The sequence below is a fragment of the Aspergillus tanneri genome (genome assembly GCF_003426965.1).
Source record: "Aspergillus tanneri strain NIH1004 chromosome Unknown AapTan_4_pilon_pilon_pilon, whole genome shotgun sequence".
In the NCBI taxonomy this organism is placed as follows: domain Eukaryota; kingdom Fungi; phylum Ascomycota; class Eurotiomycetes; order Eurotiales; family Aspergillaceae; genus Aspergillus; species Aspergillus tanneri.
The window spans coordinates 3952307-3979509 of record NW_022984631.1 but is presented as its reverse complement, the minus strand read 5'-3'; the positions used below and the strand labels follow the sequence as shown (position 1 = coordinate 3979509).

Sequence of the window (27203 nt, the reverse complement as noted above, 5' to 3'; positions counted from 1 at the left end):
GGGCAGTTTTCAGCAGTCTAGAATTGCCACTTTCGGCGGCGCCTGCAAAATCCGAGTCTTGGCAAGGCTTGGTGCAGTCCCGACCCATACTCTCTTGAAAAGTAAATTCCCATTTCGGCCGCATTCAGGACTCACAATGGCCATTCAAAAGGAGAGCATGTCGTGCACTCCGGATTACAACTGTGGGGTAGGAAGAGCAGAAACAGGTCTGACCCAAAGACATTGCATTTCCACTGACCGGGATCTCAGGTCCGCCGTCTGTTCTATCGAACTTGCGATGCAACATCGTGTCCCCTTCGGACGGACGGTTTCCTTTACCTAATAGTTTGGTTCCAGGTGGGTTATCGCCACCACGGTTCATATCGGGCCATGCTAGGCAAAAAAAAGAAGGAAAAAAAAAAAATTAACAAAAAATGTGACTCAGCACTCCAAAGCCTTCAATCCTGCAACTTCGTCAACCCCTCTCCTTGACAACAACTCCCCCAATCTTTATACCCGTCTACCCAAGATAGCCTCTGGCCAGAATGGGTCCTGACGAGGTCACCTCTGCGCCGCAGGTCACCGAAGTCGCTCCTATCGATGCCCCCAAAACAGGAAAGGGAAAGTTCGGGTTTAAAGGTCACGGCAAAAAGGACAAGTCAGGAAACAACAATGACCACGATGTCGAGAAGGATGGAGTGGGAGGGGACACCCCCGAGCCAGAACTGCAGCGGAAGCTGAAAAGCAGACATCTGCAGATGATCGCGATCGGTAAGCACATCGTCTGGAGACTGCAAAACCTGTGCTGACAAAACCAGGTGGAACAATCGGAACCGGTCTCTTCATTAGTAGTGGAACGGCTATCGCGCACTCGGGACCGGCGGGGGCTCTCCTCGCCTACATCTTTGTTGGATCAATCGTGTTTTCCGTTATGACCTCGCTGGGTGAAGTCGCAACGTACATCCCCATCACCGGTTCCTTCACGACATATGCGGCACGATTGGTAGACCCAAGTTTGGGATTCGCGATGGGATGGATATACTGGTTTAATTGGGCATCGACATACGCTGTGGAATTGACGGCGACCGGACTGATCATTCAATATTGGGATAAAGACTTGTCTATTGCGATATTCATTGCAGTTTTCTGGGTTGTAATCACGGCGATAAATTTCCTCCCTGTCGGATTTTATGGAGAGATCGAATTTTGGTTTTCCCTGGTTAAGGTGATTACTGTCCTGGGGTTCATGATCTTTGCCATCTGCATCGATGCGGGTGTGGGAGACCAGGGATATTTAGGATTCAAATACTGGCATCATCCCGGTGCATTTGCTCCGTATCTTATCGAGAACGATGCTGCCACGGCCAAATTTGTGGGCTTCTGGGCTGTCTTGATCCAGGCCGGTTTCTCCATCAAGGTACGGAACTGGTTGGTGTTGCAGCCGGCGAGACCGAAAACCCCCAAGTAACCGTCCCATCTGCCATCCGCAAGACATTTATCCGGATTCTGGTCTTCTTCGTGCTCACCATCTTCTTCATCGGCCTGCTCGTCCCTTATGACAATAAGAATCTTGTCACCGACAACAACGACGCATCTGCGTCCCCCATGGTGATCGCCGCCAAGTTGGCTGGAGTGCGAGTCTTACCACACATAATTAATGCCGTGCTTCTCACAGTGGTTCTGTCTGCAGCGAATTCCAATGTCTACAGCGGCAGCCGTGTGCTTCTGGGTCTTGTTCACGAGGGCTTCGCCCCCAAGTTCTTCGGCTGGGTGACACAGAGGGGTGTTCCGTACGTTAGTGTCTCGTTTACTGCACTCTTCGGCCTTTTGGCGTTCATGAACGTCTCCAAATCTGGAGGCACCGTGTTCAACTGGCTGGTCAATATCTCCGGTGTGGCCGGGTTTATCTGCTGGTGCTCCATCAACCTGAGTCACATCGCATTCATGCGTGCGCTCAAAGCGCGCGATCTCTCCCGAGATACCTTACCTTACAAGGCGATCTGGCAGCCGTGGCTGGCATATTACGGACTGTTCTTCAACACCCTGATTATCCTGACGCAGGGCTTCACTGCGTGGATCCCCAAATTCAACGTCTCTGATTTCTGGGTGGCCTATATCTGTCCTATTCTGTTCGCGCTCCTCTATCTCGGTCACAAGATCGTATTCCGCACTTCGTTTGTGCATCTCCTCCAGGCGGACCTGGATACCGGACGTCTGCAGAACTTTTCATGGGAGACAGCAAGGCCGAAGACTTGGACGGAGCGGATACGGGAGAGACTATAGTGGTGTTCTGGGATATTCGAAGGCAGTCGACGGAGTATGTGTAACGAGTTGATTGCATTGTGGAGTTTGGCGTTGTACATATCAATATATATAGTCCTCTGTATTTAATTATATCCAGCATGTTCATATTCACCGATGTTGCGTCCTCTAACTTCGGGATCTGTAGGATCAGATACATGGACTTTTTGCATTTCTTGTCTCAGTCTGTGGACTCGCAGGAAAACATCAGACAATATGTGGGAATGGCTCGAGCGTCGCAATAACCTTGACATTGTTGCATTGCGGTTAGAAAACCGCGCAGTTGTATTCTATTCCCAGTCTCCTATTATTAATAGTGCAGCACTGACGAGGCCAGTGCAGGAGGGGAGGGGTGGGAAAGGAAATAAATATAACCCTGATTGGGCTCAACACAACATTCCAAGCGGTCGAAGATGTTCCAGACTCCAGGGGCACGACCGGTATGCAAGGGTCATTCTCTGCACCAATAATAGCTCGAACTCCATCCAACGCATGCCACAGACAAGCAAGTATCCATTCTCTGTACTCTCTGTACTTTGTACAGAAATGAATGGATCCATTTCCAGTATTTCACTCCCACGAACTCCAAATAGCAATGTAGGCGGATAACAATCCCAGGAAACAATCACCTGATGGATTAGGGTTCAACCCGCCCATACCAGCATTATCACACCATATGCATACTGTTATATAATGATGAAACCATGAACGCAGCCAAGCAAGACCTTACATTTTGATCCCTGCCAGGGATGGGATGGAATGGACGTTCCCCTCCCGATGATATCCGGTCCAGGTATGTACCTACAGTCGTATAAATGGACTTCCCCTCCCAGTTTGATCTCTCAGAAATCAAATCAATCGATTCAGTCAATCCAGTCAATTCAATCAAATCCTCAAGTTGTCACCATGCTCCGAGTACTTATCTTCTCCGTGCTTTTCCTGGCGATTACCGTCCAGAGCCAGGACATCTGCATTGACATGTGCAGAGAAGAGAAACCGGAGTGTTCTTCTGGACAGGTAAGTTCTCTAGCTAGTGCTTCATTAGATGTTGTATTGACGAGTGGTATAGATTGCCTCGGGCCAGCCGGTAAGTGAATGAATATCCTTGGAGATGATGGAGGGATGGTAGTAACTTTTGTAGGGTTGTTGGGGATGCTGCATGCCTATTCCTGAGGGGAAGACTAATTAGGGATGAATTGCGAACATGGATAAAGTTCTTCTTTTGTGTAATATTTAGTCCCTTTGATTTGTTTCAGTGCCTCTGGTCGAATATTCACCTGGCAAAAAGTTGAAGATATGGGGGATTTATATGATCCGGGAGACAAAACTTTGTAATCAACAATTGATAAGCAGCTTCTAAGAACTGTGGCGCGTCAACAGCATGTCATAGTAGCAGCGCCATTCAGTATCCTCCTGGAAACAGGGTGTGGCTATCTCTTTTATACTCTTTTTCCACCTCTCTTCTTTTTTTCCTTCATCTTGTTCTCATCTTTTCCCCTTTATTTGACAGTACATGTGTAAGATGACCGCTTCCATTGTCTTATGAGAGATCAACCACCTTTGATAGTTTACCTTTTGCCTTGTCAAATACAAGTTCAATAAGATTCGATTCGTGTCATCCAATAAATTAATTAAAGTCCATTCTAAATAACAAAACTTTCATCATTCTGCCCATTGTATCAAAGTTATATTTGCTACCAAGGACTTTAACAACCATTTTAATTTAGTCGGAACCTTCTACACCTGTAGAAATCTCGCCAAACTTGAGTGGTCGACACCGGGCCCAATTTCGCCAATGGCAATGCGTCAATTCTACCGACAGCAGCTAACATGGGCATGAGCTTCATATACCATGCACACTGACCTTTTCATCAAATTCTCTTATACCCCCTGATCGAATTCTGGAACGACTTATCGTAAGAGAGGTGCAACTCGAGTCGATGGGTCGCTCGGTCGAGGCGGAAGCTGCTTCCCACTGTAGGCTGTAGTCCAACTTAGCTCTCGCGGCTTTTGCATAATATCAGTTGTTACATGCAACAACGGCAGCCTGATAGGAATACATAAAGGGGCTGTAAACAGTACCGCAGGCACGATGCATATTTTTGCAAGTTTCCAGGGATTCCTATATCCTCGCTAGGAATAAAGATATGCGAGCGGAGTACTGTGCCTCGTCATGGGAATCGGCCAAAGCAGAATTTAGGTTGTTTAGCATCATTTGTGAATTTGAAGATACGGAAGTAGGGGCCGTATCCTAGGATACCATGGATTGGCTGATAATACCTAGCGTTTGAGTTGCAGTGATAACACACTTTTGGAAGACAGTAGAGTTAAGACTATATGGTGTGGACGGGTAAAATGGACGGAAAGAAGAACAGAGGGGTTTTATATAAATCGACTCCGTAATAGCCTGGACTGACCAATCTTTCCTTCCATTTTGTATCCGTCGCTGTCACAGGATGATGGAATATTGACGCATACAATTATGATGTATCCATCCAGAACGTACCGAACCACTGTTCGGGCTGACGCTCCTGGATCTGATGCTGGATCTTTCGGTATGAACTCCAGCGTTCCGCGAAAAAGTGCTGCGACTCGCCTTAAATACTTGGGAAGGTAGGTAAGCTGCTTCTGTGATTGCAAGCCAAAGCCCGAAAGGAATTATTATACCAGCGCAAGACAAGTGGGCATCGGCACAGATGAGTATAGTGCATCTTGTATGCCGTTCAGTGCTCTTCGAACGATGCCCGCCAGCAACCCAGCATCGGTTGTTGCAGCGAGGTCAATGTCTTGATCCTCTTGACCAGAGGCCAATATTATGTGCGATTTCATCATATTTTGCCTTTGTCAAATCAACATCAAGCTTCCAATCCGGGGGAGTTTAGCACATCCGGTTAGCATGGGATGTTGACCTACCAGAGATCAGAACTCGCAAACAGCCGAAAGCAAATCGATCATTCGCCAGACGCCGGGTAGCCAACATCTTGAAACTTTGACTCGTTTCATGGGCACCTCTGTGAAGGCCTTTTTGGGGCCCTGAATTGCAGGCTTCCGACTCGCATTGTCATCCTTATCAGATTCTGTATTATTCTCACCACTCTCACTCTGTGAGGTAGAACCTAAAGTGTCAACGAGCGTCGAGGATTGCACAGGCGACTACGCACCCTGGAGAACATAGCTTTGATCTGGGCCTGGGTCATTCTCATACCTGTCTGATTGTTCGCAGTCGGAATATCTGGAGTAGCTTTCCTTTTCTGAGGCATGGGTCAACTCCACATACTGCAAGTTTCAAGTCAGTTAACCTCTAGACATTGTCAGGCTTAGGTTATATTTCAGCTGCATCAGGTTCGATGCCACACCTTTGGTCTAGTACCTTATTCCGATCGACATCAAGGTAGGGGATGAGAAGTAAGCGTAGATGGGACATAACACGCTTTTATGGCCATGAATACATCGCCTGGTAATGGTGACATAAGATGAAGAATAATGGCATATTGATTTAAAGCCCGTAGAATATCTCAAAACGATCTAAGGAGATTCAGTCAGTGATCCAGGCTATGCCCAGCTTCCTAGATTACGAAGATGGACACCCAGATGGGGATGAATAGAGGGGTAGACCAACGCTTTCCACTTGTTGCCATCATATTACGCGTCTCATATGATGATTGATGACTCGGTACGCTATATTCAGTGCCTGGATAGAGGATACCCAACTGTACTGAGAAGAGGCAAAGCCGATTTTTAAGGAGTCTCAAATTTCCAGTTGGCTGGCAGTCCACGTGAGACCACATGTTACTGTTATATGCGGCCATGTGTTCATCACTGCCAGTCATGATGAGTGGAGACTCCTGCTTGTAGGAAACTCGATGTAAATCTCTAAAAGATAGTCAGTTCCAGTTGCTTCCACAAAGCCCAGAAATAAACTCGAGAGATCACCAAGAAACGTCAAGAGTACGTCAACTCACCCCTGACTAGCCCCACCTGATGTACAACATCTTAATTGATAAGGTCTGGATATCCTAATTATCACCACAATCCACATCAACAGGATATCATGCAATTCTTGCACTGGATCGTCAGGGTTAATGCGTCTGCGCCGTTCGGATTCGGCATGGTGCTTGTTTTCCTTGGCATAGGTGTACGTAACCGATGCTTGTATGATCTATGCTGCAAGCGTATTGGCTGCGAACTCGAGAATTCCGTCCTCTTTCGGCACGGGATTCGCCTTGTTCACAACGTAGATGTATCGTAACCTCGGCATCCACTGGGTATCGTGTGTCCCTACTATTCTGTCCGCAGCTTGTCTCCCCTTTCTGTTCGTTTTATATACATGCAAATATTCTGCGGAATTGGACCAGTTCGTGCGCAAGATAGCGGAGAAGTCTCTTCATACAGGGACTATCGTGAATGAGGAGGTGGAGAACGAGGTCGTAGCGAACTATCATCGATGAGGATCTGGAGCGGCGGATTCTTTCTCCAGTGATGAGCGGTCTGGAGGGACATACGAGTCTAATTCATACGATATCGACCGGGCGAGCATGAGGAACTCGGCAATTACTCAGCGGTCGAGGTCATGGTCGACAATAGGAAGGAAGAAGAGATTTAGATTTTTTTTTAAATGTCAGTACGAATCGATACTACAGCAATAGTCTCATGTACTGTTGTGGTCCGAGGAGGAAATACTGTCTTAGACAGAAATTCCCTTGCATGGACGGAACTGAATTAGGAAGGATCCTCCCACTTCATCCTCTTTTTTTTTTTTTTTTTTTTTTGCCCCTCTCTCTTTGCTTTTTTTCTTCCACACCTGACACACGTTCAGGACATTGACCACGCATCTTCGTACGCACCTCCAATATCTCAACGATTTGCCTTTAGCCATTCAATCGAAAATAGTTTAATCCTCAATTACGGAAGCGAAGTATCACAGTACTACTATAGAAAAGAGAATAAAATCATGAATTCGTAACGCATGCAAGCATATCATATCTACTTCAAGTAATGACTAGAAATCCGCCGGCGAAGGCAACTTTTCCGGCGTATCATCACGGAAGGTATTTGTGATGAGATGATTAAAGTTAGGGGACCAAGCGACGCGAGGGGTTAAGATATCAAGATCCCAGAGGTCGGCAACGAACTTGAGGATGGAAGTATGGGTGTATTCACCCGACTGGTCGGAGGGGCTATTCTGTACGATACCCTTTCCGACCCAGGGGGAGATGAGAACGGTGGGGACACGGATTCCCAAGCGATCGAACCCGAAGGTGATGGATTTACCGTCCTTGGCCTTCTCGGTGTAGGTAAGGTCATCACCGGCGGGGACGTTCTCCGGTGGGGAAACGTGGTCGGCGAAACCGCCGTGCTCGTCGAAGGTCAAGATGAAGAGGGTCTCATGCCATTGTGGGGAGGAACGCACGGCTTCGTAGATGCTCTTGATGAAACCCTCACCCATGTTGATGGGGGAGGGTGGGTGGAAGGACATGTACGAGCAACACTCGGGGTTGATCCAGGTGAAGCGCGGGAGCGAGCCGGACTGGGCGTCCTTGAAGAATTGGTTGAGGGGCTTCACGTTTGTGTCGGCCTTGCCGGACTTAGCCGTCCATTGGTAGAACTGGGCGTCTGGGAGGAAATCCGTGGTATTGGAGTAGTTGATCCAGCTGATGTTGGCGTTCGAGAGCTGCTCGAAGATGGAGACTTGGGGGAGGGAGGAGGTCAGGAAGTCGTTGTCGTTAGTGCCGTGGCCATGCGAGGTGCCCGAGGTAAGGTAGGCACGGTTTGGGTTCGTGGGTCCCGGGACGGAGGCGAACCAGCGGTCAAAGAGCACAAAGTTCTCCGCCATGGCGTTGAACACGGGGACATGCTCTGGCGTGTAGTAGTTGATGACTTCAGCGGCGCGCTCAAGATCTCCGTCGAGGCCGTACGAGATGATCTGCTCGGTGACGAAGCCCTGCATGGAGGGAACATCGTTCTTGTTGGTGGGGTGGTAGGTGCTGTAGACCTGCTGATTTCCACCGCTAATGCTGTGGTCGGGGTCATCAGGGGCGACGTTTTTAGCGATGGGTTCGGCGCAGACCTTGGGCGAGTTGACATCGGAGACGTTGGCCGGGTTACAGTATTTGGTATTGACGAGACCGTCGATATCCGGGTTGTAGGTGAGACCACCAGCGAATGTGTCGAAGGAGAGGTTCTCTTGGACTAGAACAACAACATTCTTGATGGGACTGCCACTGGATTGGGCGGCTGGGCCGTGCGGTAGGCCGGCCACGCCCAGGGAGAAGAAAGTGACCAGGGAGAGAATGCTCATGGCGAGGAGCAACAGCGTAACGAGAAAGGCTTGGGTCCGAGAAAGTTGTTTGCGTTTCCCGGCAGAGGCTGTATTTATATCTCCCACCGCCGGGCGAGTGATCAGATCATCTGTTTCACGCTTGAGAATCGGCCATTTCTCCGGATCCTCTGTCCCACGTGTGCCTACAGATTGTTCCCATTGCATGATGAACAAAGAAGTGCAGAGAAGTGCTACGATAGCAGATGCAGTATGGTAAATGGAGGGGAAGTGTTTTTGTGATGATCGTAGTCCTTGACCCTGAAGCGGTAAGGCAGAGATGCAGTGGGTATCTCGGTGGGGCTCGTCCAGGCGGCCTTGGCGTCCAGTGACCTGCCCGCATGCCTGCCCAGGCAGTTCTCATTGGAGGCACGGGATCGGCATCTCGGCAACCCCTCTCGGCCAGTCCCAAAAAGGGGCAACGTTTGGAAGGTGGAGCCGTTCTATAGGCCTGCTGAGGACGATCTGCAGAGTCCATCACCTCGATTGGCCGTTTTTTAAGTTCTTAACAATCAACCTGCAGCATGAGGTTGTGCTCTGCATTGTGATTCGAAGCCTTAGAGGCACAATATTAGGAATCTGAATCGTATCCTTGACAATCCCAGTCGTTGTCTGCAGGCACGGCTCCACAAATGGAAAGTTCAATAAATTCAGACAGCCTCTCTGGAGTGCACCTGGAGAGCATGTCGCCCTCAGTATTGGCTATTGGCTGTCCTCGGGGTAGCTAGCATGGGGTAAATATGGAACATATCGGGATGTTTCGTAGCTCTGTACGGGGTTAATCGGCAGAGGAGGTTAAGTGTCATGCCATCTCGAGCCAACAAATTTACCAGGTATAATGGCTAGGGTTCGGGCAGCAACTACCTCAACCTCCTCATAGTGACTGTCGAGGTTGCATGTGTTGCCTTAGTTAAGTGTTCATATTCTTCCTAAGGTGACTGCCTGCGCTGTCAGGCGATCTCTAACTTAGTTGAAGAATCGAAGTGCATAGGGCAGCATATGACAGGAACATGGCAGAAGTTGAATCATCAGACTTACCCCTCACTGCACTCTACACACCTTTATATATTAGCATAGGGCTAATAAATAGGGCGAACTCATGCTATTTAATTAAGGAATTAATATATCATAATCAGATGACGCTATCGCCTGGACTGATGTTGCAGTATGGACATTTTTTACTAAGAATGCCGGATACGATGCGCTGCGATTCGATCCCCTACCTCATGCACATTGTTAGCCCGTATTACTGATGCAGTACTCTCTATTTCGAAGAGGAAGCATAACCAATCCGAATTAAGCATTCCTTCTGGATATCGTGAGTGGCTTGCCAAGCCCCATTGATTGCCCAATGAACTACATTCAATAGCACCTTGTACAAGGCTTTCACAAACCACCAATTTGCATATAACTTTGTTAATTGTAACTTCTCACAAGACTGACGAGCTAGATTGTTGGCCTGATAGAAGCCTAGGTTGTTGCTAAACGCCATTTATACAGAAGAATCCTCGATATGGAAATAAAGCAAATAGCTGGGGCTAAGGTACGCTAAGGACGGAAATATCGCGGAGCAAGCCTCTTTAGGTCTTTAGAACTCTCAGTATCTTCGGATGATATGGACTCAACGTTAGAATTGCCTCAATATTGGTGGAGATCAAAATTCTATTTTAAGGTGAAAACAATTCAGGCTCCTTGCGCCTCCCAAATGTAGCACCCTTAATATAGCGTCCAAGTACATAGGGAAATAAATGGGCGCCTTCGTACCTTTTTCTATCTATCATTGTCCAGGCACAAGACACCAAAGTCAATCCTCGGTAGGATAGCGAGATCCGTAGGCATCGATCAGACTCTGTCGAAACTTAGAACCTTGTGCCTGTAGGTCTTTGTGACTTGTGGGTAGTCGTTTATAGCTCTAGATTGCTCTTTGAGCGACTCATTCTCGTCCACCCTCTTACCAGAGGTTCGCGTCGGGATATCGGTTGCCTTTTCACCCATTTTGCATACTTCTCAACGTGCAGACGGTGATTCGTGAGTACGAGTTGGAGAGCATCCTGGTAAATTTGAATAGATCATCATAGCCAGAGAAACAGCAGAGGAAAAGAAAGAGAAACAGAAAGAGAAAATGGGACAGAAAACAAACAAAAATGTCATCCAGTTGATGAGTGTTCGATATAGAGTCGAGACATGCCCCCGCATTCATCTCGAACGTGGCGAGGGTAAACGCGATGCGTACTTGACTGACTCGATACCTAATGCCTGAGTGACGGCCAGGTCGTAGCCGAATATGGAAGCAATACTAAACAGGAAGGCGTGACCTCGGCCACGTATGACCATATTCCAAAAGGGGCTAAGCTTCCAAGCCATAAGATAACTTTATATAGCATGTGTTTTGTCTATTACAGACTATAAAGTTTCTTTATAGTGGAAAGGCTAACAGTATCTAGTAAACCACTACCAGAAACTGCAAAATACTTCCTTAAAAAAGATCCTAGGGGCTTTTAAAATATTACCTATACAGGCCATGGAATTAGAAGCATCCCTGCCTCCTTTATTAGTTAGATTTAATAAAATCTGCAGAAACTACGTCCTTAGAACTGCGTATTTTATAAAATCCCATGCAATCCAAAGCAGACTCCCAACTATATTTATACTAAACCCGGGGGAATTCTCCATTGACCAATCAAGGTTTTTGGATTGGAACGAGAAACCAAGACTATCGACGCTTTAATCTCGTGCCTAGTTTAAAGACGATATAATCGGCCCGTCAATTGAAAGAATGCATATTAATTACCAGTTTCCTTTTATTACGTTTGTCGATCTTCAGCAACAAGTATAGAAGTGATCCAGCTGCTTGTCAAGAACAACTCCGGTGCAAAGCATCTGACGTCGATACCAGATGCAGTCAGAAACATAAAGAACCCTGTAGTTAGCAACAATCCAACTCTCCAGATGATAGGGATGATAGTCGATATACTTATCTCACCATCATCTATCTCACTGAGGGGAACACCTGTGTTTGAACTGCTTGAGTCGCCCGAGCTGTCCCTTTTTACATCATACATGTTACATATATCCCGACGCCTGAAGTCATAGAGAACCTTCAACCTTCCATCCAACCGGAACAAGCCCCGCGACTATCGACAGCCAGCTTGTCTTGCCGTTATGACTGCGATCGATGTCGAAGCCGTAAACTTCGCTGCAATAGGGACATGACAGCCTCGGCGAGTAACCAGTCCAACGATGCACAAGGGCCTGCTGACACTGGAAGAGCTAAGAAGGGGGCGGCGGGTCAAGACAACGTGCATCGTATTTCTCCACGTAATAGAGGTACGTTGCCATGTATCTGCTGGCTTGCTCTTCACTGACTGTGTCCTGTGCGTAGTAAGCTCCCATAACGCCGTAAGCACTTTTGCGCAAAGCGAGCAGTCGGGACACCAGCACCATAATCAAGCCATCATGCCCCAGTCCTCCCACCAGCAGTCCTATCCTAGCAATAAAAATCACAGAATACATCTATCACCAGCTCCGTGGTTGGATATGGTCTCGTTCGACGCAGCACAGGAGCTAGATTTTGACGGATCGGCATTGGCCCTCCCAACAACATCATATGCCGATAGAGAGCGAGTGCCTAGTATACCTGTCATTCTACAGAAACATCTGTTCCTTTCCCCATCGTCCACCACATATAATCTCGAAACCAGTCCATCATCGCATCTCCCTTCTACTCGCAGTGGTCGGCGGAATGATCAAGAATCAAAAGGTATGCAGCCGCTGAACCAGCTTCGCAGGACAAGAGTTGCTATAGATCCTGCAGCTGCTCTAAATGGCAACCTTCCCTCGGCTTCGAGAAGCACTAATCGAATCGCATGAAGAAGTGTTTGTCCCTCCCCAGACCTCGATAATATCGGAACCAGTCCCCGGGGACGATTGTCCCGCTATCTTATTCCCCCGAACTGGTTCCAGCCCAGGTCTTGGTCTGGGTCCACTCCATCTCCTACCGAGGTAAAGGATGCATGCATCTAAAATTATCTTAGCTGAGCGCGAGTCTTATGAAGGTCCTGGACTATGTTATTACCTGCAAGACTGCCAGCTCATTTCTTTTCATACAGTCGGATATAACAGCCGCGGGCTACTTATTCAAAACTCTAGACAGTTCCATTATGGAAGATAATGCAGTGGCACGGATGCTATATGGACCCAAGAGGTTTTTATTGACATTATAGAGCTCTTTAGCTAACTGGCTCGCGTGCCGATATTGTCATCATAAGTGGCGGCGGTGGCAGCAGCAACAGCGGCAGCATCATATGCTCATTCGCAGCCAACGGGCGATCAAGAAACATAACTCCAGAAGACCGTGGTGCAGAGCGCTGGTCATTATTCTGAGTATTCCTCGGTGGGTCAAATCAACTCCCAATTCCAACATCTCAAGGGCCATCTCGGTCGACTGCGACAAATTCATCACCATTTGTAGAAGCACAGAAGCCTGGTGTCTCTTCAACCCTGGTCATTCTGAGCTACTATACCTGCTTGCTTAAAATATCAATTGATTCTTTCTCCAAAACCACCGTAGCCTGCAGGTAAAATTATTAATTCAAGTGAGCACCTACATGTTAGATTCGGTTCAGAAGGCGCTTGTGGGAATTCTCTCCTACTCTATGTTCTAGGCTTTGTTGAAAACAATGATGGAGAATAAAGGTGCACAACCACTTCGCAGGGTGAAGAGAGGGGTATGCAGACTGTGCAGGGCTTAATTCGTCGGGTCAACGACATGTTGGCGTAAGAAGAAAAAAGAAGTAAAACAGAGGCGTCACTATTTGAAGTAGACTGTACGAGCTTGAATGCAACGATTATTTTCCTTCGCCCCATAAGATGTTACATCCACGCGTTACACTGTCCACTGCCAAATCTGTATGGCTCTGTCCCAACGAATCCACCAGAAGTTCCCTATCGGTCGAGGTCCTGAAGCTGACATGCGTAGAGGTCAGGCTGAATTAGGACTCCCAATATGGCAGGCTGCTCACTGAAACTTGAATTGCAAGGAACCAAAAGAAAGAGCTTGTTCAGGGGCCAAGTTGAGATGGGTGTTTACAACAAAGGACAGCGCCTATCGCGTGCATAAAGGGGTACAATATTCGACATCCTAGTTATATTCGCTTTAATTAGCTGCTAGCCAATATAGACACCTTGAACCTCTCCGACAAATTACATTCATCTCCTAGCTCTTGCAGAAGCCATGTTGGAGGATATTGTTGAACAGTGGCAGATTGTGCGACAAGCATTCACACCACTCAGTTTGACTCGGTGGGATAACAAATGCGCTTACTGCCCAGAATTATCGTGATTATCCACTTGGAGCTTTGATAGGCTTCCCACTTGTCGTGATATTTCTCATATGGCTTATCTCGGTCTAGTCAAAACCGAGGGAATGTTCACGGCATATCAGGACTTGGTGAAAAGTGATTTATTGCGGATTATCGAGGGCAAGCGGAAGGTGACGCTTCTCCTGACTTTCATACCAGGGTCACTTATAATTTACTTCGTTATGTATCCCAAAACCACGTACATAGTAAACGCGTCAGGGCTTCAAAACGTGGTCCACCCGGCCATGTACTTCGACGAAATCAAGCACCTTATCGAACAGGAAGCCTCTGCCCAGGACTTCTTCCATACGGTGACCTACCGCCGTTGGACGCATATCGGTGAAGAAACCGGCGCTCTGTGTAAGACGATCGCCGTGGACAAGGTTTCGGTCAAAGTGCCATCCAAAGAAAAGGATGCGCGCATTGTGTTCGGTAAGTATGTGGGATATTGCCCGGAATACAAATTGGTGACCATCTTTGATACCATGATGAAAATCGTCACAACGACGAATGCGTGTTCATTTGTGGAGTGCGAAGTTGGCAGAGGCGAATGGCCTCAAGTGATTCAGCAGCTGCCCATGTCGGTGTATTTTGTGGTTATGACTCTGAGCTGGATCATAAGAGTGTTGAGCCCCTGTTACAGCCCATCTAGGCATGGACTTCCATCCGGAGGAAGAGCTGACTAGCTGAGGTATCTTTTCATAAATCAGTCTATGGTTTACGGCGTACAGGATGTGAGTGTGTATCCCGGCAGAAAACACTATCACATCACACTATGTGATGAAATTAAAGTAACATAATTACAAATTAAAGCACACTACGGATAAGAACATCCAGTGCGAGAACCATTGCAATTGGTGCTGAGAGGACCAGGGCTCACAGTGTAGGACTCAGAAACGGCAACGGATATCAGGTACTCTGGTCGATAGATTATGTGAGATAGAATTATAGAGATCTTGTGGACTGAAAGCCACATTGCTGTCTTAGCATCTTTTATTACCGGAAGTTGACATTATACATGAAATACTTGTAGCAATTGGCTTTAGGACACCAAATTCGGAAATATCAAACCGTCAGCTGGGCAAATTATTGTAAGCTTGTTGGCGTTATTTTTAAAAACCAAGTTCTTAGAATGACTTTGACTGTTAAACTAGGCACTTTCCATATTGGGAAATCAATGCCTAAGGTGTCGTGTCCTCATCCTCTTCAGTACACGAATTCAATGGGGTAACATAAAAGGTGGGCGTTCGATTGACCCGAAAATTACGACCACTGCAGGCTTATTTCCACTATTTCAAGATATTAAGGAATGGCATTAAGACATGAAATAGGTTGTTTAGACAGATACATAGCCACCTAATTTTAGAGAGAGAAAGGCTTATATTTAGTGGACTACATAAAGGCCAAAAGGACTTCAAAAGTGTAGAAAAGAAGGCAAATTTTGGTAGATAAAAATTAGTGACCAGGGACCTGCTTGTGAGCTAGCCCCCGGCTGCGTGGCGATGATGATCTTTACTACTACGCCACAGCCAAAAAGGCGCAAATCGATGACCACCGGGTCATCGAGCTCAGCATACTATATAGCAAGATCAGGTCCGTGATACTGCCACTCAGCTGAGCCAACACATCGGGATGATCAAACCTGACAAGGAAAGATATGTCTTATGGGGAACTCAAACTGAGTGCACAATTACTTCTTCTGTACCAGCATTAGGGAGTCAGCCATCACTGTAAAAACCCGGATGGAGGATCTCCCTCCACAGGACTTGTGGCAGTCAACTTATGATCTGGTAGATCCGCAAGAGCAGGATATTCTGTCGAAAATACACATTTTCGTTCCCACCGACAAAATGAGGAGAGCCACTGTATTTAGAAACAGCTACGTATTACCATCAATTAAAAATATCAGCAGTTTCTATTTTTTGAACCATTCTACCCGTGTATTGAAAATTTCAATCGTTTTTCAACCCAAGTATTCCTGGACGAGCTGGATGTGCCCTTCCCTTTGGAAGTCTCGCACAGCCAGCCACTCTCCGGGGAAAAAAAAAAAAAAGCAAAGGGGCCTGATTAGACATGCTGTAAGGTGATTACATCATCTGCTGTTTGAATTGATGATCGTTTCCAAGTGAGTTAGTTCCTTTGACTGATGCACAGGAAGAGAAATGATGGTTAGATTCGTTACCAAGACTGTATTGGTAGATCATATACCTGATTCGCACCGTAGTCATAGCAGATCATCTCATGAAAGCGAGCGGTAGAGGGACCCTTAAATATTTCTAATAATCGCGGTAGACGTTCTAGTATCTCATTCCCCCGAAATTCAAAGCTCTACTATCACGCCATCCAAAATGGAGCACACAAAGTATAAACAAATCTCTGAGTATCAAGAAAATGATAGAGGAAGCAGCATTGAATGCGAGGACCCATGTGATAATGATTCATTTATGAAGCATGTTGATGGGCATTCCAATGGGACTCGGGCTCGGACTCGGCGCTTCTTTTTTCGAAATCCCTGGTTCCTGATACTGAACATCATTTTCCTTATTGTCAACGTCATTGTAGGCGGGTGTAATATCTGGCTCAAGAAACCTCTCGAAGACAGACAGAAAGAATGTGGACGACTGATCAATCATCATGAGTGGTGTATGTATTTGATTTCCTTATTACCAAAAAACAAAAAAATGGGACTCCGAAAACTGATAAAAAAAAATAGTGCCAGATTTCGAAGCCGGAATAAAATATGAGCCACAACAGTTGAACAGTTCGCATTCACCAGCTTTTACAGGAATAGGACCTGAGGTGGATGCAAATTGGCATGCCATTACTAGTGAGAAACCCAGAATCCAGGAAGTTCACTGTGAATAGCGCAGGACCATCTGATCTGATCGAGGATTCCCTTCCACAGGAGGCGCTATGGGGATCACTCGGGAACAAATGGAGAAATTGAACCCTAATCATGACACGGCAGTACAACTAGATGGGCCAGGACAGGAGGGGCTGTATATGGCTACATTTGACGTTCTGCACCAAATTCACTGTGTGGTAAGGATCAAGTATTTATATTTGAAGAGGTAGCTAACCGGCTGTTCTTTCTTTCTTTTTTTTTATAGGATCTTTTGCGAAAAGGAATTTATCGAGAGTACTACAATGACCGTGAGCCTAAATTCATCTACTATACAGAGCATGAAATTACATATCATCTAGGTAAGTATCTGCCCATTCTTCTCACTTAGCATATGTAATCTAACAGGAAGCAAACATGAAAAAGATCATTGCATTGACATCCTACGCCAAACCTTGATGTGTCATGGCGATCTATCATTAGTGACGTATAACTGGGTGAAACCCAACGACGTTCCATATCCCAACTTCAATACGTACCATACGTGCAAGAACTGGGATACATTCTTTGCTTTGAATCAGAAATTAGATGTTAGTGCGAGATGGGAAAATGGTATGGTGGTGGAAGAGTTTCCAATGCCGAAAAAAAACCAGGGCATATTGAGGGGATGTGGCCTCCTCCTTGATGGATATGTCAATAGGTGGAGTTTGAGAATAATACAATATGAATATCTATGTTTCGTTAACAGGTGTAAATATAGCAACTTAGAGGATTTGACGATCTTGTATCGGAATGGTGAATATAGTATGACAGGCTAATACTTCTGTATAGTGTAAAAATTGGCAGGGAAAGGGAGTAAGCAGTATCAATCGCAATGCTTCTCCCGTACAGGGGTTATGTGTCAAGACCACAGTTCTATAACAGGCCGCTACGTAGTCAGGACGAAGGGTATGCCTATCCTGAATGTAAGCGCCACGGGTTGTCTGTCTCAAAGACTAATCGATGATCAGAACAGATCATGGTTCTTCGATGAGCTGATACGCCTCATGATTGTTGTGATCACATGGAGATCAACAGCGGGGAAGCGGACGATCTCAGCCTGGCAGGTGCTTTTAGGAATGGCAAAGATTGCCATCTAGAGAAAATATTTCGGTCCTCTCCGATCCGCGCAAGCCGAGTTTAGCACATTGGCAGTGTAACATTCCTTTTGCATCGATGTCGATCATTCCGTGTTCTCAGCAGTCTGATCTGCCTATGTCGTAAGTTCTGGGCCGATCCGCGCGGGCTTAAGCTTACATTTACAGGGTCTATCATCGCCACGATTAACCGCGACCCTCTTTTGATAATTTTTTTTTTTTTAAAAAAAAACGGCAGTATGTTTAAAAAAACCAAGTAGAAGTATTGTATTCTTGGCTCTATGTTACAGATACCCCGCTCTGCATGCATCCATTTCACACTTGGATATGCAGCGCATGAGTTTGAATCCTCCCCAACATTTTGTCCAGCCGATATCTCTCTTTCTTTTACGAAGTTTATATCTACGCTAGTTGGTAGGCTACATATTAGTGCTAAAGATTCATAAAACTCAGATTGGATGACGACATCTATTACAACCAGATCCATACAGTGTTTTTGCAAAGCTTCCTTATGAAGTTCCGTCAAAACCAAGGTGAGGGATTAACTACATTTCTGGAAAGCATATTTTTGAATACAACGCTAGCAGTACCTGCTGTTCATTTTGTTCCTCAGCTGTTAGATTGTGTTATAGTAGAATACGATGTCTAATTTATTCATGCAAGTCAAAGTCAATTTCATGGCTTTTGTTGGCCAGCACGACAGCCCATGGACCTTCACAACCTGAAGGCACCAGCGATTGAATCTTAGGAGAACATTGAACTTCGACGTCCCAAAATTATTGAGAGGTTTAGACTTCTGTGGATGTGCCTAACTAGGACGATGCTAGCAATCTCAGTATAGATCGTAATCATGATGACGCATTCTGACAACTGCGACAGCAGTACACATACCCTGCAATTTTCTTGCCCCGTTGATTTCAGCCTATACTTTAAACTCAACCTTCGCGGAATGATGATAGATATTTACGTCCTATAAGCTCCATTACTATACAGAGTTCGTATTACTGATTAGAAACTTGCTAGGTAACTAATATTTACATCTATCTTAATTCTATTGCATGTTGAATAATCCCTATACTACCATACTATCCAGAGTAGAAAACTAGGAGGATCGATAAGAGTGAAGCGTAAGCTTTCTTTGTGGTTGGCTGGCTGTACTTGTGCATAAATTAGCTCCGGCGCCATCCATTACCCCACTATAGAGGGAAATTATTATTAGTGAACACCACTGGGAATTGTCAGAAAATGCGCGATTAACAGTCGTGGCAATTCCACCTCGTTGATCAGCTGTGAAGATCCCCGTGCTAGATTCTGCAGGTTGAAAACACTTTAACTGGTGGAAGATAATGTATACGAGATATCCTGATCGGGCAGGTGGATGGAGCCTACATGCGTTGCCACATATAACACGCATTGAACAAAGTACTATACTCAGAAATTGGACTTCACACTCAAGGCATTCTCCTTGAGCCAATCCGATATTGGAAATCGTATCGGATACAAGGCATTCCCTGCGCTGGTATGAGGGCCATGAGAGATTTGCATCTATTTCTGGGAGATCTTCAGCTTACCAGCCAATCCTACTGAATGAAAGAGTGGCTGGCTGGGGTGAGGCATAATGCGTACTATACAGAAACCCTGGCGTATGGATTGTGCATAACTGGATTATACTACAATATGGTTATAGAGGTAAGAAAGTACAGTATAGAGAGAAGATACGTCAGCTGATAGCACAATACCTTTGTATTTTGCTCCAGACTTGTACTATAGTGTATCAATAGATGATTGGGCCTAGTATGCATTTAGCCTATTATCAGGTAGGTGCATACTTTACCATCACTAACGGAACCAGCTATGGTATTGGTAGTGCCAATCAGAGTTCGTAGGCATTTGGAAAGAAGGGTACATATATATATTTCCTTCCTCCTGAGCAGATAAGTTATCTCATCTCCCCTTTGATCTACCTCACTGCAAAATTTTGTTGACTCAACCTAACTATCTTCTCCCTAAATTTTACTTTGCACAACGCATACACTCCTCACTATCTAAACCATGCGTCTCATAACCGTTCTCGTCTTTTCCATTGGTTTCGCTGTGGCTATACCAGTCGGTATGAATCCGGCGCCAAAGGATGTAGCCAAGCGTGAATGGACGGATGGATACGTTAGCGGTGGCGGTGGATACGGTGGTGGCAGCGGTGGTGGTGGATACGGCGGTGGTAGCGGTGGTGGTGGATATGGTGGTGCCATTGATTCTAATGTGGTAAGTTATAGGCTGACAAATATTCTTTTTATTGTCTCTCTATCAAATATTGATTTACTAATTACTTATTAGGCGAAGGATGCAGTCAAACGCGAGTGGACGGATGGATACGTTAGCGGTGGCGGTGGATACGGTGGTGGCAGCGGTGGTGGAGGATACGGTGGTGGTAGCGGTGGTGGAGGATATGGTGGTGCTATTGAGTATGATGGATCTGAATAGTGGGTAAATTATGAAAGCTCATGAGGCAAATCGTGATCATTTTTGCCTAAGAGACTAGTCAAACACCAGAATATAGTATTTCAACAATACCAAGTATATGGAGGGAAATCAAATATTTGATCTATATTCTATAGTATAGAGATACAATATAGCGGATAGCACCATACCCTTGCATTGTACTGCTCTTAACATGTTCTACGTGTAGAGATAAGACACAAAGACACTCATAAGCAATAGTATTCGAGAAGCTATCAGAAATTCTAATATATACAGTGCCTTGAAAGTCGACAGCTGGTGAACATGCCAGCAAGTTTCCTCCACATCCAAAAAATAGGCAAAAATGCGTGTTGGCTAAATTCTACTGATGCTGCCGCCGCGGGTAGAAAGTCGATGATCCGTCACAAGAGAGTTCCGCCCCTTTCTCTCACACACATAATTCTCATTCTGGTTATCACAATCGTTTGACCATGTCCCAGGTATAAGGAGACTCTCGGCTTCTTCTGACAGCGTAGTTATCAGAACTGTTCATGCTTTCTCCTCTAGTCTGTTCTAAAAAACGCTATTATATCGCGCTGAGGGCTGTGGGAGTCTCAGATGTGTATAGAGCTATTCCTCCAGCATGTTAGGAAAGTTATGAAATAAAGGATCTCTTTGATCCTGGACCCAATAATCCTGCAGTCTGTCTCCTATTATAATTGGATGCATTTTCTCTTTAGGGCTTCAGAGAAAGTGGCATGGCAGTATATGGAACAGCTCAATGGTCCCCGACAAAGTCCGGGTTAGTACCAAGACTTGGGAGGAACACCGTCATGTACATCACGATAATTTCCCAGCGTCCAATTTCCCGTGCATGATAAGTCGAAATTTGCCTTCTTCAAGCTCCTGCTTTGGATCCTTAAGAAGGTGCTTAACTCACACCAACCATCACTGCGGTACTCGCATTTCTTAAAGCTATCATGTAAAGGTATTGTACGCTGGTTCAGCAGAAAGTGCACATAATATGTATCTTCTGTGCCGCGGATATAAGGATCCTTATTTACATCGTGAGACCTGTGGCGTTTTACCTTGTAAGGCGCCCAAATAATCTCGATATTCAGTCTTGCAGCAAAAGGAACAATCTTGCCTGAATGAAATTCCTGACCGTCCGGTGGTCCATCGGGAGGCAAGTATTTATTGAATTGCTTCAATCCGAATGCCGTTAGAACGGATACAAGGATGTTGTCATGTGCGAAGTCCAAATAGAGTGATTGATTAACCGGGAAGGTGATAGGGTTTGTGTTTAAAGTCATATTGGCTGCCGTGTTACCGAGCGGGTTGAAAGGAAGACCTTGTACCCTAGCCAGGAACTCTTCCACCCATGTAATTCCTAGAGCTCGGCCCACAGGACTCTGAAATCCACTACTGGCAGTGAAGAGGATATCGCTTGCATAGGCAAACCCCTTCCAGTCTTTGTAATGGAACAACCTGCAGAAGGGACTGTATCCAACGGCGACTGTTTCGTATGCGCACAGTTGCTGCGCCTTATAGCTATCCTCCACTGTCCAATTGTAGTTGTGCGATAATCGTCGAAGCTTCCTTGTTCTGTGTTGGAGATAATTGTTCTTCCATTCGTTGAGAGGAAGGAGTGAATAATTGCCGAAGAGATCCTGTGAGCGGGGACACGCATAAACGGCCATCAAGGAGGTGTTGAAATTGAAGTGCTCGATCATCGCTAAGAGGTTGGCCTTTTCCGTCCACTCAAGATTGAAAAACCCAGAGAGGAAGTTTTCAGCGCTCTTCAGCATCCGATCCTGTGTCGTTGTGCGAACCACAATTTTCGTCTCATTGTTGAATAACGCCCCATAGTTATAAAAGTTGAGCACACCGCTGTCGAAGAGCTCCTGCCTGCCACGGGTAACAAGCATTTCTGCACCGAGCTTATAAGACCAGTTATTCAGGAAGGCGAGTTTTTTTTTAAAACGTGCACCGAGACTTATGGCGTTGGAGATGTTATCAGCCCACTCCTGGAGATCCTCGCCCTCGTAGACCGTGGGATATCTCGACCCGTGTCTATGGATCATATGCATCTGGGTGATGTTTGATCCTGGTGGATGAGGATATTCATCGACCCCTAAGCCGTTGGCACGGGGATAGTAGGGACTGCCAATATGTTGTCAGGACCGACTCGTCTTTGATGCAAAAATTCTCTCCATACCTTAGGTTCCCCATTAGGTGGAAGGCGTTCTTTTTTCCTGCGCCATGAATAGGCTCTGATGTTTCAAGGGGATAATTTGCCGTCCAAGTTTCTAGATCAAATGGAGCGGGGTTCGTCTGAGCAAGGAATGGTGGCGCTCCGGTGGCCGTATGACCTGTTGCTTGTATTAACAGTCGAAGTACTCACGTATAGTCCTGCGTCCTAGAAATATTACCCTGGTAGCTTTGAGGCCGGGTCTTAAACCAATCCGGAACATCACTAGTAGTGGATGTTTTGCTGGGTGGATTAACTAGAACCTGCTGCTCCTGTGCGACGGCAGTGGCATATGCTGAGGTTGCTAGAAGGACTGTGACCCATGAATGCATAGTGACTGTAATGGTAGGTAGTCGGAAAAGGAGGGGTTTTTGGAATTTTTTTTTTTTTTTTTTTTTAAATATCTGAAGGTGGGAAAATAAGACAAAAAGGAAAGAATACATGGGAGAGCCTGCATACTACGTCTATCTTTTTATAAAAAAAAGCTTGACTTAAGAATGTCCAAGAAAAACGCAGATGGAGTAAGGTAGGAAGGTATTGTAATCATGCGCCTATGTTGCTTGCAAATACCATGGAAGATTTGTGATATCAAGTCGTATTATAGTCCCTGGCCTGCATATTGGTAATTTTCCAATGCACAGATGGCCGCAGCCATTTTCCATAGGTTTTAATATCGACTGTGTTTTGTAATTTTTACAGCATTTAACAATATACTTATATAGGCACTACGCAATCTGTCCAAGAAATAGTACTTTAAATACTGACCGGTGGCTAAAGCATTGTTATGAGTGGCTGTATGGAAGGTTGAAAAATTACCAATGTGCAGGTCAGACACTGTAGCTGAAGTGCATCCCCGCATTGCGGGCGTCTCGGATGCTTGTGGTTCTGATTCCCGTGGGCTTCAAATTAAATTCCACTTGTTTAGTAGACTATATAATATAATGCAACCAGATTTTTTCAGTACAAAGAACGAACATTACTAATAGGAATGGTCTGCGCGTTGGTGACCAGATGTGCAGCATTTACTGCACGCCTTATTGGGCAGCTTCAGCTGGTTCTTTAACCACTTCAGCTACCTACGTCACGGCCTCAGCTTTTAAACTCCTTTCCAACCAAGAGCCCCTTGCTGTTACGGAAACGCTATGATCCGTCCGACTTGGCGGTGCGGAGTATCCGACGATCCATTCTACCCCTCAATCCTTTGGTTCCTTGAACGCCTAGGAATGCAAGAAACTCAGTTGAGATGCTGTGATTCCTGGTGTTTCCAAAATAACATCTACTTACTAGATAGGCTAAGGGTTGGCCTGTAGCTGATCCATAGCTTCCTGCATATCGCTTCCCCTGGATTCCACAACACTTGCAGCCTATCCAATTTTAATGTACACAGCAGACCTCCACAGAATTCCACGGGTCCTTCTCCGGGAATAACGGACTCCAGTCGGTGGTGTGATGGGTTGGTTGTCTCCGCCTAGTAGAGGTAAAACCACTTGACCATAAAAAAATACAAGGCGACTGATCTTTCGATCAGTCGCATCTAGCGCCCTATATAGTAGGTAAATAACGAGGGCATCCTTCCTAGCCTGAATAATACTCTGGGTTTAACCCGTGACAAGTGGTGCTGGTTGTAAAGAAGCACTGAACCGGGCTGTTTAGTTAGTAATAATAGGACAGCAGTTTACCATATTTAATAAAAATTACGGTAATTATCACCTCTCGAAAGGTAAATTAAGAAAATTGGTAATGTACTGTAAATAAAGCTATAACTAGTTAGCACATTAGGTATGTACTAAACAAAATTGGGAAGCGTATTTTGATACTTGCCTTGGCATATTATTATTATTCTATCCCGTAACAAGACAATGAAGTGTGCCGATACCATTATTGCTTATTCCCGTGGGGCCAATAATCAACTAGCTTTACTCCGCCACTGCCAACAAGAGATAGACGGCCTGGAGTAGGTCCTTATCCTAGTTCTCGCCCATCTTAAGCATCTCAAAGATGCCTTAAAGTCCTTTACTCGAGATATTAACAATAGATGCGACCAAACACAATACTCTCTCTAGGCTAATCCTTATAAGCTGTGACCTGAAGGATCCCTTTCAAAGCGACTTAGCACACCAAAACTTACCCCTCCAAAGGACGGGAACTTGGGGAGTAGAACAGGAGCATATCCGACCTTAACCCGCCCGTCTCCCTTGAAACCCTTGAGTAATGGAGCACTTAACGAATAACACCGTACCCTTCTTATGATGGAATGACCAGGCAGTGATACGGTGCCATCTGAGCTCGTCCACGCTTACTCCGGAAAGGCTCGGTGATCCAGACTGCCTACTTGATAGATGGCGGACATGAAGACAGTGGCACGGGCTACGGGCTAGGGGGTATTCGAGAAGCCGATGAATCATACAGAACTTGGAGATTATGGACCAAAGAGCGACCCAGAAGCGGAGCATGAATTGTGGTTGCAGGTACGGAGTTGAGGAGCATTGATGATGCCGCTTAGACCCCGTTCCCGTTCACAGTGCGCTGGTCGAAAAATTAACCACCCATCTTGTTTGTGCTGCTGCAATAAGTCTATTAATAACTCGGTCCATCACCCCACACTGCTTTTAAACACTGTCTTTCTTTTATAATGAACGCCAAGAAATGAAGTATGGCAGGTTTTGAGATGTCTGCCTGTATCATAGAAACCGTTTTCCTCATCTATAGTACAATGTAAACAGGAGAAAACAAGCTATGAGGAGTTAGCTGTATCAGTTTTTTACGAAGACAAACACACTGTATCTGTGAAGCTTCCTGAGGAAATTGTTATTTATTTACTATTTAGGACCTTTGTGCAGGTTAAATGCTAAGGGAATAGGGACTAGCTACAGTGGCTAATGCAGACCCTAATGCTCAATAAATGCTTTTTTTTTTCTGGTATACGCTTTTCTTAAACTGTGAAGATTTCAAAGTATGATAGATATAAATACTCGTTAATTCTGTTGGACTTTTCCTCTCTCGAATCTGACTTTCTTCGCCTTTTTCTATTCTGTCTATAAAACATACCCTTTCCGTCACTAAAGAAATGTTCAGTAAACCAAGAACCTCGGAAAGGCTACAATTTTTTCAGCCCTTGGCAAATGCCTTCTCTGTGACGTTGAAATGTATCTTGATAATGGGATTAATTACAATCTCCGTGACAACGAAAATAAGCAGAATAAGGGAGACAACTATTGTTATATGTGTTATAGCCAATCTCACGACCTTAACAATTCACTGGGCTAAAAGATCACTATCTGATCCCATTGGGATCAGATATTCCTGAGCACCTTATCTAGTAGGGCACTGTAATGTTAGGTGACGCACCATACCTAACAAAATGTTTCTAACAATGACCATACACGAATAATCGAATTCCTTATAAAACATCGTGTCATTTTTTGTCAATAAGATGGACTTTTATGGCTGAACTCTACTATCCTGGGTAGCTGAGTATGGTTCACTTGGTGCCGGAAACTACTTATTTACCATGGCACAAATGTCAGTACAAAAGATAAAGTGTGGACATCCTCTTCTGTGGGTAGTTGATGCAGACACAGGAAATACAAAAGAAGTGTATGACTACCTTACATCTAAGGGCGCCAAGATAAAACTGCACCATAAGTTTTTGAATGGGCTGAAGCATTCACTCGCTGGAAAATGCAACGAGGTGCTGTTCAGACTTAAAAGTAAGAGCTCTAAGTCTGCTATCATTTACAATCCACACTAATCTCAGAGGCCCTGGCAGTGGGGTTGGAAAAAAAAAACCGGCCGATTTCGAGAGTGGCTGTATAATGGCTTGCACAATTGCCCTGCCCACCCTGCGCACTTCAAGATTCTTTCCCAAACTCTAGGCCAAGAACACGGGTTTAAATACAATTAGGAATTTGTAGATCCCGTGTTCCTGAAACTTTACAGTACTATATTTTCGGTGAATACCATTATGATTCTTTCCCTATGTGTAAAGATGATACGAGAGTATAGACTAGAAGTCTGGCGCAAAAAAGCAAAACTATCAAGGTACGTGTCAAACAGACCCGGCCACTGAGAGGAAACAAGGGTAAATAGGCGACACAAGCCTTGATAATGCTTTAAGTTCGTCAGCATGAAATTGTAGCCTGTAAATAGACGTACTCGGATCCCTATAATTGTAGTAGCATGCATATGGCCGAAGGCAATGGGTCAGGGTACATGAACTAATTTTCACAATTTGATCAAATAATCTAAACCCTTTGCTCGGTCACGGATTCGAGACCCCCCAGCACGTTGTTGGTCAAGAATATCGCTCAGAAAACTTTGAGTAAATTCTCTGCTCTCACTGTCCGCAATTCATTCCATGAGGTAACATTGGACTTGATGGTTCTGCTCTCTGATCATATATGCTGGCCCATTCACTGAGCCTCATGCTGTTTATAAGGTTCTATAAGCACAGTTTTCCTAAAAGAAAAGTTTCCATTCCACAAAATCCTCCTAAAAGCCACGTGGGTTGTACAGCAGTGGAGTCAGAGATGTCTTCTTGCCGGATTTTGCTTGAATAGGC

General features: G+C 45.4%; 7 protein-coding genes across 7 annotated transcripts; 4 read left to right on the top strand and 3 right to left on the bottom strand.

Annotated features, from left to right (window-relative positions):
• Positions 1-524: 524 nt before the first annotated feature.
• On the top strand, positions 525-2262 carry ATNIH1004_006497 (uncharacterized protein; the record flags this gene model as incomplete). Its single annotated transcript, XM_033571125.1, has 3 exons — positions 525-750; positions 798-1396; positions 1471-2262. 3 exons carry the CDS (start codon positions 525-527, stop codon positions 2260-2262), a joined length of 1617 nt encoding a protein of 538 aa, XP_033427157.1.
• A 2937-nt stretch (positions 2263-5199) lies between these two features.
• On the bottom strand, positions 5200-5704 carry ATNIH1004_006496 (uncharacterized protein; the record flags this gene model as incomplete). The annotated part of the gene is made up of 3 exons (XM_033571124.1): positions 5200-5396; positions 5442-5556; positions 5651-5704. 3 exons carry the CDS (start codon positions 5702-5704, stop codon positions 5200-5202), a joined length of 366 nt encoding a protein of 121 aa, XP_033427156.1.
• Positions 5705-7279: 1575 nt separating this feature from the next.
• ATNIH1004_006495 (putative phosphatidylglycerol specific phospholipase) lies at positions 7280-8764 on the bottom strand (the record flags this gene model as incomplete). The annotated part of the gene is made up of 1 exon (XM_033571123.1): positions 7280-8764. One exon carries the CDS (start codon positions 8762-8764, stop codon positions 7280-7282), a length of 1485 nt encoding a protein of 494 aa, XP_033427155.1.
• A 3041-nt stretch (positions 8765-11805) lies between these two features.
• Positions 11806-12466, top strand: ATNIH1004_006494 (uncharacterized protein; the record flags this gene model as incomplete). Its single annotated transcript, XM_033571122.1, has 2 exons — positions 11806-11923; positions 11979-12466. The coding sequence occupies 2 exons, from the start codon at positions 11806-11808 to the stop codon at positions 12464-12466; spliced, it is 606 nt and encodes a 201-aa protein (XP_033427154.1).
• Positions 12467-13988: 1522 nt separating this feature from the next.
• ATNIH1004_006493 (uncharacterized protein) lies at positions 13989-14642 on the top strand (the record flags this gene model as incomplete). The annotated part of the gene is made up of 1 exon (XM_033571121.1): positions 13989-14642. One exon carries the CDS (start codon positions 13989-13991, stop codon positions 14640-14642), a length of 654 nt encoding a protein of 217 aa, XP_033427153.1.
• Positions 14643-19986: 5344 nt separating this feature from the next.
• On the top strand, positions 19987-20415 carry ATNIH1004_006492 (uncharacterized protein; the record flags this gene model as incomplete). Its single annotated transcript, XM_033571120.1, has 2 exons — positions 19987-20196; positions 20269-20415. 2 exons carry the CDS (start codon positions 19987-19989, stop codon positions 20413-20415), a joined length of 357 nt encoding a protein of 118 aa, XP_033427152.1.
• A 779-nt stretch (positions 20416-21194) lies between these two features.
• ATNIH1004_006491 (histidine phosphatase family protein) lies at positions 21195-22974 on the bottom strand (the record flags this gene model as incomplete). Its single annotated transcript, XM_033571119.1, has 3 exons — positions 21195-22554; positions 22610-22763; positions 22824-22974. 3 exons carry the CDS (start codon positions 22972-22974, stop codon positions 21195-21197), a joined length of 1665 nt encoding a protein of 554 aa, XP_033427151.1.
• Positions 22975-27203: the final 4229 nt, after the last annotated feature.